At 42.7% G+C, this 18607-nt stretch overlaps 1 protein-coding gene across 2 annotated transcripts in view; it reads left to right on the plus strand.

Annotated features, from left to right (window-relative positions):
• Window positions 1-18607, plus strand: part of FAR2 (fatty acyl-CoA reductase 2) — a 49958-nt gene that overhangs the window by 4833 nt on the left and 26518 nt on the right. For both annotated transcript variants that reach the window (XM_035138488.2, XM_035138489.2), the window contains exons 2-4: window positions 7151-7374; window positions 16110-16285; window positions 17947-18126. In XM_035138488.2, the coding sequence (XP_034994379.2) occupies window positions 7151-7374; window positions 16110-16285; window positions 17947-18126 (580 nt within the window). The remainder of the gene's footprint in view (window positions 1-7150; window positions 7375-16109; window positions 16286-17946; window positions 18127-18607) is intronic.

The following is an 18607-nucleotide window of genomic DNA, read 5'->3' on the forward strand; positions in this document are numbered from 1 at the left end:
CTCCAGGTCATGTGGCCAGCATGGAAAAGCCGCTTCTGGCTAACCAGAGCAGCACATGGAAACGCCATTACCTCCCCTATTTATCTACTTGCACTTTGATGTGCTTTCGAACTGCTAGGTTGGCAGGAGCTGGGACCGAACAACGGGAGCTCACTCCGTCGCAGGGATTCAAACCGCCGACCTTCAGATCGTATATGTTCATACGATCATATAATTGTCGAGTTGAAAGGGACCTGAAGGACCATCTAGTCCAAAATGATTATGAATGAATGTCTCTTAAGTTTATTTAGTTACTTCAAATACTGATTGACCTGCCAGGCAAGCACTCAAAGTAGTAATAGAATAATATAATTGAAGGGTTGGAAGGAGCCCTGAGGGTCATCTAGTTCAACCCCCTGCAATGCATCCATGGCAGAGGGCCATCCAACCTCTGCTTTAAAACCTCCAATGAAGAAGAGTTTTTAAGCAGAGGTTGGATGACCATCAATGAACATGGCATGCTACAATAAATCAAAAGCCATACATAAAATCTACAATATATTTCAGAAAGCTGTTTGTGCATTATGCAGTTGGACTACATTTTTATATAAAAACCGCCTTCACCTACTCCTCCTTGACTTCCCAGTCAAGGAGGAGTCGGTACATCTTTGATATTATCTTAACTTTGTTATTTAGTAATTCTTTTTCAAATTTAGAGGGCTCGATGGCAAACCCATTTTTTTTATCTTGCTTAAACATCTCATGGAGTTGATGATATTCTAGCCATCCTGAGAGCAGATCTTTTATTTCCTCATAGCTTCTAAGATTTACTTGGTTACAGTCATCTATCAATAAGGAATTATATATCAGACAGCTTCCTTTCATATTTTTCTTCTAAGATGGGCTCAAGACATCGGACGCCCTATATTGATGAGTGAGTGGGAAACCCTCTGGAAATTTATGGCATGTTACACCGTTAAAGAAAACATGCCAAAGATGCAATACAGATGATATCTCACCCCATCAAAGCTTTCAAAGATGTACAAAAATATATTGAATAACTGTTGGCAGTGCGGTGAAAGTAATGGAGATATGTACCACATGTGGTGGACATGCAGAAAGATCAGAGAGTTTTGGAATCTTATTTATGATGAGCTGAAAAAGATATTTAAGTAAACATTCTTTAAAAAGCCAGAGGCCTTCCTACTGGGTATTTTACTGGGTAAAGACATTCCCAAAAAATTAAGAGAAATCTTTTTATATGCCACGGCTGCAGCCCGAACACTGGTTGCAATGAATTGGAAAGGGGGGGAAAGTTCCAACTTTATCAGATTGGCAAGGCAAATTGGCGCAATTGACCAATAGACTGAGAGGCAATACAAGACAATAATTTATTCAAAAATGGGATATGTATAAGAGTTACTTACAGAAATATAATAGTGGTATAATATCTATGGCAGCATTTGAATGACCCTTGTTTAAAGTAATTGTTAAGAAATAATTACAGGTAGGTAGCCGTGTTGGTCTGACGCAGACAAAATAAAAATAAAAATTCCTTCCAGTAGCACCTTAGAGACCAACGTAAGTTTGTCATAGGTATGAGCTTTCGTGTGCATGCACACTTCTTCAGATACCTAATTCAGATAATGTTTATGTTAAGAAATAAGGTAATGAGTACAAACTAAGAAGGTATTAGAAAATACAGAAAGAGTAAAGTAATAATGTTAAGTACATTCAGCACTAGAAAGAAAGTTTGCATCGGGAAATGATAGGAAGTCAATTTTATGTTAGTAAAAAGACAGGAAAAAAGAGTGTATAAATTTAAACTAAGTTTAATTTTTGTGAATTCAAAGAATAATATTACCATAGTACATGGTTGCTTTCATTTTTGTTGAATTAAGAGTGTGTATATTATGTATATTATTTGTTATTTATGAATTTCAATAAAGTTATGTAACTTTTTAAAAAATATATATATATAAAAGCCACATTAAAAAATTTGAATTGCAGATCACCAGTTAACTATTACAGAAACCATCTTTCTTAATTGTTTGCATAGGTCTGGTATCATAGAAAAGTTTTCAGCAATCATTAAAAGGTTAATACGGAAGGCATTAACTATTGGAAGAGCATTCCACAGGTGTCAGTTTCATGTTGCTGACAAACCAGTTTCACCAGCTCAGCACTCCTGCAGTAGGGCGTGTTGAATTTTCCATCTTTAAAATTCCTGATTTGAGGGGTGTTAAAAAGTTGTGGTATGATGACATAACCCCAGCATCTCCAGGTACTAGTAGCTCTGCAAAGGTCCTGCATGAAACCCTAGCGAGCCTCCACCACCCAGTGCAGTTACCAAAAATCATTTTTCAATAAATTGTACAATAATTCTAGTTACAGGTAGGTAGCCGTGTTGGTCTGAGTCGAAGCAAAATAAAAAAATTCCTTCAGTAGCACCTTAAAGACCAACTAAGTTTATATTTTGGTATGAGCTTTCGTGTGCATGCACACTTCTTCAGATACACTAGAAACAGAAGTGTCAGACCCTATATATATACAGAGGGTGGTGGGGGTGGGTGGGAATGGGTGATGGGCTGATGGGAGTGGTAAACCTGTAGATGGGTGTTAATGGCTGCTGATGGCTGCAATTAGTCCTGGGCTGAGGTGCTAAAGAAAGCTTGATCATGCATAATGAGATAAGAATCCGATGTCTCTATTCATCCCAGGTGCTTCCATGGTTTTAAGCTTGGTAATGATTTCCAATTCAGCAACTTCTCTTTCCAGTCTGTTCCTGAAATTTCTCTGTAATAAAACAGCTGCTTTGAGATCTTGTATAGAATGTCCTGGGAGATTGAAGTGTTCTCCTACTGGTTTTTCAGTCTTATGGTTCCTGATGTCAGATTTATGTCCATTTATCCTTTGGCGTAGGGTTTGGCCTGTTTGTCCAATATAGAGAGCTGAAGGGCACCGTTGGCATTTGATGGCATACACAATGTTAGAAGATGAGCAATTAAATAGTCCTGAGATGGTATGTTGGATGTTGTTGGGGCCAGTAATGATGTTGTCCGGGTGTATGTGGCAGCAAAGTTAGCATCTGGGTTTATTGCAGGCTCTGGTACCAGTGTCCATGTTAAGTCTGGTGGTTGTATTATTGTGGGTGAGGAGTTGTTTAAGATTGGGTGGCTGTCTGTAGGCAATGAAAGGTCTTCCTCCCAGAGCTTGAGAAAGGGAGCTGTCATTGTCCAGGAGAGGCTGTAGATCTCTGATGATGCGTTGTACTGTTTTAACTTGGGAGCTGTATGTGATGACTAGTGGTGTTCTGTTATTTTCTTTTTTGGGTCTGTCTTGCAGCAGGTTCTCCCTAGGTATCAGTGTGGCTCTGTTGATCTGTTGTTTAACTTCATCAGGTGGATATTTTAGTTCTAAAAAGGTTTGCTGTAGATCTCTTAGGTGAGATTCTCTGTCTGTAGAGTTGGAACAGATACGGTTGTAACGTAGGGCCTGGCTGTATACGATGGATTGTTTGGTATGTTTGGGATGGTAGCTAGAAGCATGTAGATATGTTTGTTGGTCAGTTGGTTTTCTGTATAAGGTGGTGTCTATACGTCCATCCTGTATTTTTATAGTAGTGTCCAAAAAATGTATTTCTTGCATGGATTGGTTCATTGTTAGGTTGATGGTGGGGTGAAAGTCATTGAATGTCTGGTGGAAGGTTTCCAGGGTCTGTTGTCCATGTGTCCAGATAATAAAAATATCATCAATGTATCGTAGGTACAAGAGAGGTTTGAGTGGGTAGGAGTCTAGGAAACGATGTTCTAAATCTGCCATGAAGATGTTGGCATATCTACTTGCCATTATTCTGACTATGTTTCTGCCTTCAGAGCTAGTTATTACTTACATTATTACAAAAAACAGTAATAATTGAATGCAGTGACAATAATTTATGATAATAAAGAGTGGACACATAGTCCTACAGATACAACCGGCCCTTTGAGGGTGACCAAACTGCTGATGCGGCCCCCGATGAATTTGCGTTTGACACCCCTGAGGAATCAAAATTTAACAGTGTACACTTCTTTTGAAGAGCATGGTCCAGGGGGCTTCTGCCAGTGGCTCTCCTGCTCAGATGTGGGCCCTCAGCAGATACATGATCATGTGACACCAGCCCTTTAAGTTGTTCATTTATTTTTCTTTTTTCACTATAACAGGACATTATAAGATAAAGTAATGATGTGTTGTTACAGCTGGAAACAAAATTTCTTTATATTATAAAATGATTACCGGTAAAAACTTTAACTTCGCTTCAAAATGCGAGTTTTTGGCTTTTTTTAGTGTATTTCAAACAGATCTCAATTTACCAAGCTAATCATCAACCAATCATAAAAATAATTGCAGATTTGGATTCCTCATGTGCAATAACATATTTTTAGAACCCCTCATTGAGCAAATTCGCAAAAAAAAGGTCCTTAAATGACCCGCCCTACTCCTACAGGTGACCTCAGTGGTCAAACTAGGATATAAGTGTTCAAAAGAAGATCCTGCTGGATCAGTCCAATGGCCCATCTAGTCCAGCCTCCTGTTCTCACAGTGACCACGCAGATGCCCATTGTGGGAAACCCTCCAGGACAAGAGCCCTCTCCCCTCCTGAGGCTTTAGAAACAAGAGCGCCTCTGACTGTGGAGACAGGGCACAGCTGTCATGACTAGGAGCCACAGATAGCCTGGCTCTCCATGAATTCACCCAGTCCTCTTCTGAAGCCATCACCTCAGGGGGTTCCTAAGGTGCCCTGGACCGAAGTTCTTCAGGGCTTTCTAACTTCATACAAGGATCTTGAGCAGTCAGGTTGTCTTTGCACTATAATTTTCTTCTCAAGAGACTAGATTTTGATGGTGTGCAGTGATTTATTAGGCATTAGCGCTTAGCCTGAATCTCTTCAGCTGTTACCTTTCCAGTCAGACTCATTTTAGCTACAGTACATTTTAAAATCAATCTTACAATTTTTATATGTGTGCACGTGTGTGTGTGTGTCTGTGTGTGTATGCTGTTCCATTTATACAATCATATTTTATTCCATTTTGTGTTTTTTCCTTGCCCCATTTTTTTAACACTGGAATCTAAAAATCATTTTAAGTACTGTACAACTGATTTTTCAAAATTGGTTTTTTTTACCTAAAGGTAAAATGTATAATGCTTGGGTGAATGTACCTTTCTCTGCCCACACAAGTTGGCCATGCAAACTAGTGTGAGTGGAAGATAATAATAATAATAATAATAATAATAATAATAATAATAATAATAATAATAATTTTATTTATACCCTGCCCATCTGGCTGGGTTTTCTCAGCCACTCTGGGCAACTTCCAACAGAATATTAAAATACAATAATCTATTAAACATTAAAAGCTTCCCTAAACATTCCCTACCTTGCCATTCTAAGGGCTCATCCAGACTTCCTTTTGTGCCACTTTTCTAAGCACTTCAAAGCACCATGTAAGAGCACAGAACTTTCCCCACAAAACCCCACTCTTTACCCCTCAATCAGAACCATTTCCTCTGATTCGGCAATAAAGAGTGGGTTTTTGCGGGGAAAGTGCCAATACTTGCCAAAAAAATGCTTGGACATGGTGCTTTGATGTGCTGACCTGTGCCTAGAAAGTGTGGGACAATAGATAAGTGTGGATGAGCCCTAAGGGCTGGGAGCGGACCGGAGTGAAGACTGCTACCCTCTGGTCCGTTCCCGCCCCCCAGGCATGGCCTAATTAGCCATAACTCAAATTGGTGGTCGGCAGGAACTCTCACCGTGCCCTGCGGCCAGTGACATTGCTTCCAGGGGTGTTGGAGCAGGACGGGCTGAAACCAGCCCCCACCCCTGACCTTGTGGGTGGGTGGGGGGGTTAGTGATTGACCTGCAGGGCACCTGTGTCAAGCTCTGTATTGTTTTAGAAAGAGAAACCCTTTGTTCTAGTCTTGTTTAAAATGTTTTTGGGGTTGGGTGTTTTTCTTTCTGTTTTTAATCATTTTAAATGAATATTGCCTTGAGAAAGTGGTTTAGAAGACAGTGAACAAATCAACATTAATAATACATACATACCGGAGTTCTATTTTCTTCTTTTTAAATCCTCTCTGTTAAGACTAGGAATCTAGCTTCCTGTTGCAACATTTTCATTGTGGCTTGTTTGGTGGTGATGGTGGTAAGGTAAAAAGAGGCTCTGAAACAGCTCAAAAGCAAGATGGTGAGCAGTTGTATTTTTGCGCCTTTGAGTTAAGTTATGGAGTGCTTTTTCCTCAGTCACAACTGCCCACCATAGGCTGTAGATTTCCTTATCATCTGGAGGAAGGTAAAATGGTTCTCTGTAGTTGATCTTCATCTCTTAAAACCAGCCTGCTCTTCCGTTAATATAGAATTTTCTTCCTCCCAGTCCTCTCATTTTAGCAGAAGGTACAGCCTAAACCAGTGATGGCCAAACTTGGCCCTCCAGCTGTTTTGGGACTACAGTTCCCACCATCCCTGACAGGCCCGGCTCGCCCATTGACTCTAGTGGCGCATTGCACCATGGCGCCTGGGCGATCAGGGGGCGCTGAGGGGCGCCCCAGCAAGTGGGGGAGCTTCGTGGCGGCCTCCCTTTTCCCTCCACCAGCCATGCCGCGAGAGCAGGGTGGGAAGCGAGCGGAACAGGGGCACCCCAGCACTGCGTTTCATTGGTAGAGATGATGCCACATGGCAGCACCTCTACCAATGAAACGCAGCGCCCTGTTGGCGGGAAGGAACCCGGCGTGGCCCGGCCTGCCCAGGTACCCCGCTCCGCTGGGAGAAGGGAGGAAGGCCACGTGGAGCAGTGGCGCCCCCTCCCCGACTCAATCCGGCGGCATCGGACAGGCAGGCGGCCTCCGGCGCAGCGCGGCCCTGCTGTGAGGTGCGGGGGCCGCCGTGAGGCTCCCGCCGCCCGGCACGCCAGGTAAGAATTTCCCCTTTTTTAAGAGGGGGGGAGCCCAAGGGATCCCTGCACCAGGGCGCCCGATGACCTTGAGACGGCCCTGATCCCTGACCACTGGTCCTGTTAGCTAGGGATGATGGGAGTTATAGTCCCAAAACAGCGGGAGGGCCAAGTTTGGCCAATGATCATGATCCAGAATTTTCAAACATCTAACACCTTGCATTATTCCATCTTTCTGCTAGGTACCTCCACAATGAAGCTGGAAACTGAAAGCAACATGTCATCAATTGCATCCTACTACAATGGAAAGTCAGTGCTTGTTACCGGAGCCACAGGTTTTATGGGCAAAGTGCTAGTGGAAAAGCTGTTGCACTGCAGCCCTGATGTGAAAAGTATTTATATTCTTGTGAGACCCAAGTCTGGACAATCAACACAAGAGAGGGTGCAGGATATGGTGAAGTGTAAGGTAAGACATTTAACTCTATATGGGAATCTATGGCAGCAGTGTCTTGTGCCTCGGCACCTCAGGGTTACCATGTCCCTATTTCCCATGTAATCTACATCATTTCACCATAGATAGGTTGGTCATTAGTCATTGAAATCCCCAATAGGAGTCTTGCTTTTGCCCATGGTCTGATACTAGACTTACTCACATACACATGGAAAGCCGAAGTCTGTAAAGGCAGCAGGTGGTGAGGGAGCTGGATTGAATCTCCATGGCCCTCTGCTCATCTCATTTTAGCACCTTGCATGCAATGTCTATCTGGCATCTCCTCACAGAGAACCCAGAATATACAGGACTGGTGGGATGGTATTTTATTTTAAAAGCAATATCAATCTGTAGGTGAGTTCTCCTTACTTCTCAAATATGCCAGCGTCAGAAAACAATGGCAATACGAATTTTTAAAGTGGCATGAGAATCCATTTAAGACAGTGTATGGATGGACTCAACAACGGCTTGTGTCAGTTTCAGTAGCAGCAAATGTATCCTTAGCCTTATTCTCAGGTGTGAAACTTCAGCTTGTTTGTAACAGCCTCTCTCCAAGAAATTGGAGGCTGTGAATGAAAAGACTAACTGTACAATATGTGGTGGGGATTTTTTTTTCACTTTAGCATTTGTTATTTCAATATTGGTTTCTATTGAATATATTTTATATCTGAATGTATCAAATAGTGGTGAGTGGGGGGTTTTGTAAAAAAAAAAGGTGCTGGTGTTCATATACAGTATTGATCAAGGGTGTCAGTACAAAAGAGTTGCTGGTGCTCTGTTCTGGTGAGTCCTGTCACAACACCATCTTTGAGGGGCCATGGAGGCCAGGGCCCCCAATATTTTCAAAGAGGTCCCCCCCCCCGATTCCCCTGCAATCCTCCAAAGGACCTGTCGGGGGGGGGGGTCATCTTCACCTGCAACGTCCCTTTGAGGAACGCCAGAGCACCTTCCAGGAAAGCGCTCTGGTGATCTCTGTCAAAGATGCACCAGCAGGAAGTGTCTTCTCACTGGGACATCCTCCACCAGGGATGCAGCAAAGGTCAGGTGGCTGGAAGTGGGGAGGTGGGTGATGGCGGGCCAAGTTGGCCTGGCCAGGTTGCGGGGAGCAGCACGTGTGTGACACAATGTTGGAGGCAACTTGGTGCACCTGGCTCCCCTCCCCCTGCCGCCTTTCTCCGCCATATAATACCAAACAGGACAAGTAATAATCCCCTATCTTCAGTTGGCTTCATTATCTTTATTTCCAGCTACTCAGGCTCAGATTTTACATGAGGAGGTAATAATTTTCATGCTTGCAGCTGTGAGAATAAGAGTTGCAAAGCACTGGGAAAGAGGATGGCAGGCAGCAGGAGCTGGAAATTTAGCACCTCAGTTGTTTAGAGAGTTAGCTGACAGGGGTCTACGAATGAGGGATCTTCTTTTCAGCTGTCAGCCTCACAAGCTTCTTTCTGGGTGGCAGCATGAATCGCAGCTGCATCTTATCTGGATTGGCACTCACTCCAAATCTGGTGCCCACTCAGGACCAGCCCAGTTCTGCCCAGAGAAGCTGCAGTGATGCCAGTGGCAGGAAGGCAACCACAAATGTCTGGAAGGCAATGAAGTAATGGTTAAGTCCTTTGGTTTCGGATATATTGCTCCTTATTTTTCCAGTAACTGCTTGAGAGCCTGCTTAAGACTGACCTAACCACCCAGTTCATTTTGAGCTGGTGAGGTTTTGTTCTCTTCAGAGGGTAAAAAACGAAACAAAAATACATGTTTTAATTAAGATCATCCAGAGAAAATATGTAATAAAGCATAATTTTACCTTAACATTGAAAATAATTCCTGAATATTTTTTAGCACTATTGCACAAAAAACAAAATCACCCTTTCTAATTTGTTAAAATGTTCATGCGGATTTAGCTGTAGCTTAATCAAACTTTAGTTGAAATAGTACCACTGTATTTGTTTTCTAAAGTGCAGTACACATCCTTTTTAGCTGACATACCCGGACAATATGCACCCATTACTATAGCAAACTTGGGATTTTAAACTCACTTACTTTTGCATTGCGAGAGGCATTCGTAAGACGACAAAATTTTCTATGACCGCCGCTTCGTCTTACGAAGCGCGGCCATAGAAAGCAGCAAAGGAAGATCAGCTCTCAGCGCGGGAAGCTGATAGCTAATCTTCCTTTGCCAGGGGGGACAGAGCCGAAACGCGGCGGTGCAGCGGCTGCCCCTGCCTGTCTTCCCCTTGGCTTGGGGAAGACAGGCGGGGGCAAGCAGCGCCTGCTGTGATTCGGCTCCATCCCCCAGAGCCATTGCACCGCCCCGCACCACCGGAGAAGACAGGCGGGTGGCGGCGGGGGGGCAAGCGCTTCTCTCCCCCGCTGCCTTGCTGCGCACCAGCGGCATGATACGGCGCTTCGGAGAAGGTCTCCGAAGCACCGTCTCTTGTCAGGGGAGGCAGGCGGGAGGCGGCGACGGGAGAAGCTCTTTCCCCACCGCTGCCTTTCGCTGCGCACATCCGGCACGGAGTGCAACTTCGGAGGTCTCCAAAGCTGTGCTCCATGTCGGGGGAGGCAGGCAAGGCGGTGGCTGGGAGAAGAGAGCTTCTCCCCCCGCCGCCTTGCACACAGCCAGCATCGGACGGGGCTTCGGAGACCTTCTCCGAAGCCCCGTTGCATGCCGCCACCAGTCCCCCAGAGCCTATAGGAACGCATTGATTAAGTTTCAATGCATTCCTATGGGAAACTGGGACTCCCTAGACGAAAAATTTGTTACACAAATTGACCCGTGAAACGAATTAATTTCGTCTAACAAGGCACCACCATAATTGCAATTATATTATCTGCCTCGTGCTTGGTCAGTTTCAGAGCGGGATCAATACCACCAGTACTCCAAGATTCTTCATTACCCACAGCTCACTAAAATACCAGGGAGCTTTATGGGCTCTGCAGCACCGGAGGGGGAACTAAGGAGCCCCTACAAGACAAGGGCCTTGACACTTGCCTTTTCTCTTCTGGAAAGTCTTTGGGGACGGACTATCTTAGTGAGTCACCCACCTCTGCCAAGGGGCATAGCTACCATAAGCCCAGACTTAACCAGAATATGCTGGGACCATGACAGTGAGGTACCGCAGCTAGCCAGCCTGTTAGTTACAGACTACTCACTCCACTGGGAGCAAAAACCAAAGATATCTCCTGCTTTGTGCATCAGGCTGGTAACAACCTGAGACAGTCCCATGGTGACCATGGAGGCCATGAAATCCTGAGCTGGTTCAAGAACAGCCTTGGCTTGGAAGTTGGAGTCACACAGCATAATCATGTAGGGTTCCTCCAACACCAAGCTTGAAACTACCTCAGTCAGGGAGGATGCTGTGCCGCAGGGTGGGCAGCATGCCAACAGCTTCCTAATCTATTTTTGAGACCCACCATCAGATGCAACCCCACTGGTCCTGCTCTGCAACAGAGAGGTTTCCTATGTGGTTTCATTAATGCACCTTTATTGTTGATCTTATGCTCCTGGCCACCATATTTGTTCTTAATGTTGGTTGTATGGATATTTCTGCAAATAAAATTAATTAGCTGTCTAGGGATGTGAGAAAATGCTGCCTGCCGAAGGATCTCTCTCCCTGGAAATCAAGGCCTCTTAGTACATTGGCCAACACTCTTTTCGCTGGGCTCTCAGCTCAGCAGTTCAAGAAGCAGCCAAAACAAAAGAAACTCCCTTGCCTGCTCTTTCAGGGCCCCAGTTGCTGTATCCAGGGAGAGCCCCACTGTTCTCTAAGTTTACAGTTCTGCAGATCCCTGTAGTGCTTTCCTAAGATAACTTCTGCAGGAGGTCATTTCAGGGAGTTTACATAGCAAAAGAAAGCAGACAAGGGCCAGAGAAACATGCAAAGACTGACTTCAGGGATTTCCGTTAGGTTTAGAGTGACATGCATATTTGTTAAACTGTGGACAACTTCGTAAGACCCTCCGGTCAAGTGCAAAGGTTTTTCAGAATTACCAAACAGCACTGATGAGGCCTCTAGGCCATATGCTTAATACTTCCTTATGTCTTTGCCGCTTTCCTTGAAAGAGAAGTTTAAGAAGCAGCAATACAGTGGTACCTCTACTTACAAATTTAATGCGTTCCGAACACACATTTGTAAGTCGAAAAAATTTGTAAGTCGAATCCCATAGGAATGCATTGGGAGAAAAAATTCGTAGGTCGAAGCAACCCTATCTAAAAATTCGTAAGTAGAAAAAATCCTATCTAAACCGCATCCAAGATGGCGGACGGAGCTCCATTTGTAAGTAGAAAAAATTGTAAGTCGAGTTATTTGTAAGTAGAGGTACCACTGTAATTAGGGGGGAAAAAATTGAGCAGATTATTCATTTGATGCATTTCTGTCTTAACAGATTTTAATTGAGTTAATAATTGTTCTGGAAACATTTATTTGCAAGCAAACTCTTGCTGTGGCCACATGCTGTGTTTTAGCTGAAATAGGCAAGATGTTGAGTTCTTTGGACCCTAACCACATTGTTTTGTAAGTTGCATCTTTCCATAATGAAATTTAACACTGCTTCAAAATAGTTAGTCTTTCTTTCTTTCTTTCTTTCTTTCTTTCTTTCTTTCTTTCTTTCTTTCTTTCTTTCTTTCTTCATACCTGAATGCTCATTACCTGAATGAAATTTCCAGATCAACTACAAGCTATTTAATACAGTATGTTTTCATCTTATTCTTTGTATATCACCTGGTGTGCCACTATAATTTATTCTGTAGAATGTGTTCTTATAGATGTTTACAGATTTATTTATTTTTAAGGGCTTTTAAATTCATACCCAAAGAGAATTTTGAGAAAAATTGCTTAGGCACCACCATGTTTTGCATGCAAAATGAAATGAAGGTAAAAGTTGGATCTCATAAATAAAAGCAGATAATCATGAATTTACATGGCTTTCCCCCATAGGATTTCCATGTGTGTGTGTGTGTGTGTGTGTGTGTGTGTGTGTGTGAGATCAAATAAAAGCTTCTTTTGATGTCTATACACTACACAGTAAAAATCACAAATCACTTGGAACATATCATCATGGCACAAAAAAGTGGATCCAAGACATGGACCTTTATGATTTTTATGCAGGGTAATAAAATCAATAAATAATAATAATGAAGCTGTCAAGAACTGATAAATTCATGGCACACATGAAACACATTGGGGTGAGATATCACTACATTTGTGAACTTATCCAGAACGGAGCCTAGGGAATCAGTTATTGCCCCAACTAACAGCTGACATACTGACCATACCTCTACCTAGAGATAGCTTCAAGAACCTTTGGGTCAAGATGGGACTCTCAGGGGGTTCTTGACATGCTATACAGTGGTACCTCTACTTACGAATTTAATGCGTTCCGAACGCTCATTTGTAAGTCGAAAAAAATTGTAAGTCGAATCCCATAGGAATGCATTGGGAGAAAAAATTCGTAAGTAGAAGCAACCCTATCTAAAAATTCGTAAGTAGAAAAAATCCTATCTAAACCGCATCCAAGATGGCAGACAGAGCTCCATTCGTAAGTAGAAACATTCGTAAGTAGAGTTATTCATAAGTAGAGGTACCACTGTATTTTTGTATGTTCTTTGCATGTATGCACGCACTTGTCAGAGAAGGGAAATTGTTGTAATATACAGTTAGTGACTCATATTTGCATGCATGAAACGGTTAACCTGAGGGTCCCAGCAGGGGTGGAGCTTAGCAGATTCCCTGCAGCCTATTTTTTTCTCCTCCCCATTTTCTTTTTCTTTCTCTTCCTCCTTTTCCGAACAAACAAGAAGCCATGTGGCTGTAGCTCCCAACTCAAGAAAAAACCAAGTGAACTGAATCTCTCCAAAAAGGAGATTTTACAGGCTGCATATTTGCTAACCAAAGTTGCACGATTCTTTTTTTTGTAAGGAAAGCAATTCCTTTTCTTTTTAAGTAATTTGAAACCATTTTTCTTTGCTTTACTGCAGTAAAGCTTTGTTTGCGGAAACCTCTGGAAACTATGTGAGTAAAATATTCACCTGTTTGCAAAGCCAAGTGTCTGTGATTTATTCTAGCCTAAGTATTTTCATGGGGAACATTTGTTTAAAGGTGGATGAGAGCAGATGTAAAATCTAACCAAGTTTTAGTGTGCTTGAAGCAATCACCATTGTGTTTAACTCTGCTATGAGAGATCAAGAACCTTTCTTTCAAACCTCTCTCTCTCTCTACAAAACAAATCCTCCTTCAATTCACTGTGGTTGCAAAGGTGACTTATGATTTAATGATGATGATGAAGGGATCCCAAAGGATCTGTGCGGCAGATTCATGTTTTTCTTTTGGCAGTGCTGGTTAATCATGAGAGACTGATGTGACTTGTGATTTGATTGTAGGTGGGGAGGGCAGAGTAGTGAAAAAATATGTCCTTTTGAAAGGATCAGTTCTACTTAATCTGATTCTGGGACTTACAAACACCCCCACCCCTTTTATGGCACAGGAAGTTTTCCTAGGACCAGAGCTTTAAATATGTGCTTGAAACAGATATTCAGCTCTGCTTAAAAAGCAAATGGTGTACATTTCTAATTCAGAACTGTGTGATTAAGTCATAGTACTGGCATCCAATAAGGAAAATGGCTTAAAATGTGTTGGGGGGGGGTTATTGGGTTGTTGTTTTTATTTTGATTATGTATTTTGTGGTTTTATATTCATATTATTCTGTGAACCACCCTGAGACCTGCAGGTATAGGGTGGTATAATAATAATAATAATAATAATAATAATAATAATAATAATAATAATAATAATTGTATGCATTTAAAAGCAGAGTCTAAGTACCTGCTTGAACAGGATAACTTATGATGCTGACCCCAGACAGCACTGAAACTGTGTCATTGCCTCATGCTCCTTACTGCTGTTCTTTCCGCCTTAGGAATAATCAGCTTTTTGTTTCCTGGAAGTGGCATCTCTACCTTTTTGAACAAGCACACCCTAACACAAAATCTAATCAAAACCTGTTTGTAGCTCAGTTATGCAGAAGCAGCAATGATTTATTCTAAGCAGGCATAATAAATTTCTGCTATGTTTGCTTAAGTGGAAAAGAGAGGGCAAGAGAAACGAGATAGCAAAGAGGCATAGGGGAAAGCTGAGTTTGCATAACTGCCTGAAGCTTGCATAGAGTGTTGAAGCTGATTTTTCATGTATGAAGTGTTTCAAGATGGGCGTTATTGTGGAAGGAGCACTCCTCATGCACGTTTTTTGCAGCCTCTACATCAGTGTTTCCCAACCAGTGTGCCTCCAGATGTTTTGGGACTACAACTCCCATCATCCCTAGCTAGCAAGACCAGTGGTCAGGAATGATGGGAGTTGTAGTCCCAAAACATCTGGAGGCACACTGGTTGGGAAACACTGCTCTACATGATGTTGTCATAAAAATGCTAGCCCATTTTCTACACACAAGCACCATTTAATCACCAGTATTTTTTTAATCCAGTAAGTTTTTTTTTAAAAAAAACTTGTTGAAAACAATCCAATTGCAATATTGAGCTGCTACCTGGACGTGCCCATAGGCTATCCACAGTTGTTGTTGCCTGCAATGGACGGAATTTATCCTGAGAATCTCTACCGTACCTTCATTTGAATATTTGCTGAAATGTCTGAAGACAGAGATGTGACTGGGTAACATTTCTGGTGGGTGCTATGCATAGCTTTTAGTGTGTCCCTCTGCCCAGACTGGTAAAACTAGAATAAATTATGCAAAATGGCATATGCATCATTCAGTTTTTGTTGGTGCAGATTGGCTGGGTGCCGATTTTTATTTTCAATTTTCATCTCAGAATACACATGGGAATAGTCAGCAACTTTGTATTCGGGAAACCTGTCATGTAAGTTTTAACAGAGCAGGTGTGTTGTTGTTGTTCTTATTGCAATTATATCCTCCCTTTTTCTCCAAGGACCTAAAAGGTTCTCCCCCCCCCCAATTTTATCCTCACAACCATCCTGTGAGGTCAGCTAGGTTGAGAGACAGACTGGCCCAGGGTCACCCAGTGAGCTTCATGCTCGAGTGATGGATTGAATTCTGGTCTCTCCCAGGCCCTAGTCTAACACGCTAAGCACTGCAACTCAGAGGGGGGTGCAATCTGGACAAAGCTCCATTCGCACCCACCCACCATCTTTAATTCCCTACAATGCCTCTGAACTTCCACTGATATGTGGCCTCATTATGTGATTTGAGTTGAATTCGTCCTCTCATGTTCTTATTATTTATTTATTTCATAAAAATTTATACACCTCTTGATGGTATTCCCTCAACTTCCTAAGAATCTGGGTAGGCTTGTCTGTAGAAAAATGTTTTATTGGGCTCAGAAAAGAATGGTTTTATATGTAACATTTTTGTGGATAAATATATGGAGAAATCATTTGTGTGAGTCTCATTGTTTGGAATAAAATAATAATTTTATTTTTTTGTACCCCACTCATCTTACTGGTTGGCCCCAGCCACTCTGGGTGGCTTCCAACAAATATAAAAGCGTAATAAAACATCAAACATTAAAAATTTCCTTAAACAGGGCTGCCTTCAGATGTCTTCTAAAAGTCAGATAATTGTTTATTTCCTTGACACCTGATGGAGGGTGTTCCACAGGGCGGGCACTACTACCAAAAAGGCCGCCCTGCCTGGTTGCCTTTCCTCCTCCTCCTCACTTATCTGTGTTTTGTGTTTGTGTTTAGGTGTTTGATAGAGTCAGAAAAGTGTGGCCAAACTTCTATGAGAAGATTAAACCAATCAATGCTGAACTTGCCCAGCCAAATCTGGCCATTGCTCCTGAGGATGCCGAGGAGCTCCTCTCCGAAGTTAACATTGTCTTCCATTGTGCTGCATCAGTTCGCTTTAATGAGCCACTGGGGTATGTTATGCTTGCTTTTCCTTTGTGTTACTCACCCCACAGTCCTACTCAGGTTTACCTAGAAGTAAAACTACTTAGCTCAGTGGGACACTTTCCTAGTATGTGTGACTGCAGTACTATAGTGAATTTCACTTTGAAAAGAGTTACGAGAGTATTTTGCCTGCTAAATACAGTTCCATACATTCACTTAGGGATTATCCACACTTACCTTTTGTTGTGCTTTAACACTCCATGTCTGAGTTTCTTCTCTTTTCTTCTTCTTCTTTTGTCCCGAGCTTTCCCTGTGAAAACTTTAAAACTGCAAGACCAATTGCAGTCATTGTTGTTGTTAAGTCGTTTAGTCGTGTCCGACTCTTCGTGACCCCATGGACCATAGCACGCCAGGCACTCCTGTCTTGCACTGCCTCCCGCAGTTTGGTCAAACTCATGTTCGTAGCTTCGAGAACACTGTCCAACCATCTCATCCTCTGTCGTCCCCTTCTCCTGGTGCCCTCAATCTTTCCCAACATCAGGGTCTTTTCCAAGGATTCTTCTCTTCTCATGAGGTGGCCAAAGTATTGGAGGCTCAGCTTCACGATCTGTCCTTCCAGGGTGCACTCAGGGCTGATTTCCTTAAGAATGGATTGCAGTCATTAAGAGTCGTTAACAGTCATCAACAGGTTTACCACTCATATCAGCCCATCACCCATTCCCATCACCCCCACCCCCCACCCTCTGAATATATGTAAGGGTCTGGCTACTTCTGTTTCAGTGTATCTGAAGAAGTGTGCATGCACACGAAAGCTCATACCAAAATAAAAACTTAGTTGGTCTTTAAGGTGCTACTGAAGGAATTTTTTTAAAACATCAGTTTGGGAGTTCCACACTCAGACACTGAACATTAAAGAGTGGACAGTGCTTGGTGATTGAAAACACTCCTGATCTTCTAACAAAAGGCTTCTTGTATCAAGAAAATTACCCCTTCCCTCCCTCCTTCCTTCCTTCCTTCCTTCCGGGAGCAATGAGTTGCAATAAATAAAAATAGCCACACATTACAAATAGCAACATAAGTAATTCCTGCTCAGTTATAAACATAAACTTAGTCCACAGAATTTTTAAAAAATATCTGAACAGTTTTCCATCGAAAATGGAATGGAAGGTACATGTTTTCATTCTGTTAGCTTTTCATCCAAACTTTCCACTAAGCATTCTCAATGAACTGATATCACAGTACTTCAGATCATGAGGTACAAAGACAATTCCAACTTTGTACCTAACCCAAAGCAGTGTTTCTTTGGGGCAGTCTTGAGCAGACAACCTTTTATGTAGGACCATGTTGCCCAATGTTTGATTTGCAGCATCTCCTCACTAGCTCAAAAGTGGTCGCACCCTGCTCTGATAGCTGAGATCCTTCAATATGGTGGCATGGATTGAACCCAGGGTGTTCTGCAGACAAGGTTGTAGAATACCACAGAGATATAGGCACATCCTAAGTTACAAGAAAAGGAGCAGCACCAGTGACTTCCAGAACTCACCCAAGACCCAGAAACATGGAAGGGAGTGCAGGCTGCCTTGCTTACTTTTCTTCGTGTTCCCCTTAAACATCTGAAGTAGCTCTATTAATGGTTACTTTATCATGCCAACAGGACTTCTTAATAACCTTTTAATGCTTTCTTGACCAGGCAAGCCCTTCTGTTAAACGTCATAGGAACAAAGCAGCTCCTGAAGTTGGCCCACCAGATGCAGAATCTGGAGGCCTTCGTCCACATTTCAACTGCCTTTGCATACTGTGATCGGAGTTACATAGATGAAGTCATTTATCCTCCTCCTGTGGATCCCCAGAAACTTATTGATCTTGTAGAGTAAGTGATGGAAACACAACTTCTCTTCTGCTGCTGATGTAAACATGATTTTGGAACACTAAGTGCTTCCTCCTGGGCACATGGAAGCCACTCTGTTGTGCTAAACCCAAATACCAGTTGTGCAGGCTTTCCCCATCTTCATCACCTCCCTCCATGATTAAGTGGGAAAGCTTTCCCAAAAATATAACCAACGTGCAAATCGCCAACTACAGTACCTTGAGCACATTCTAAGCTATTTGCCAAAGAATGTAAATGTAGAGATGAGGAAACTATGAACATAAGGAGAGGCTTGGTGGGTCAGGCCAATGTCCCATCTAGTCCAGCATCCTGTTTCCATGCTGGTGAACCAGGTGCTTGTAGGGAAACAGGAAACATTTGTGGGGAGCAGCAGCATGGTGGCTGCTTAACACACACACACCCCGGATACTTCCCCCCACAACTCCTTCAGTCTATTTCCCCAGTTAGCTCCAAGGCGGGCAAG

This window comes from Zootoca vivipara, chromosome 5 (genome assembly GCF_963506605.1).
Source record: "Zootoca vivipara chromosome 5, rZooViv1.1, whole genome shotgun sequence".
NCBI lineage: Eukaryota > Metazoa > Chordata > Lepidosauria > Squamata > Lacertidae > Zootoca > Zootoca vivipara.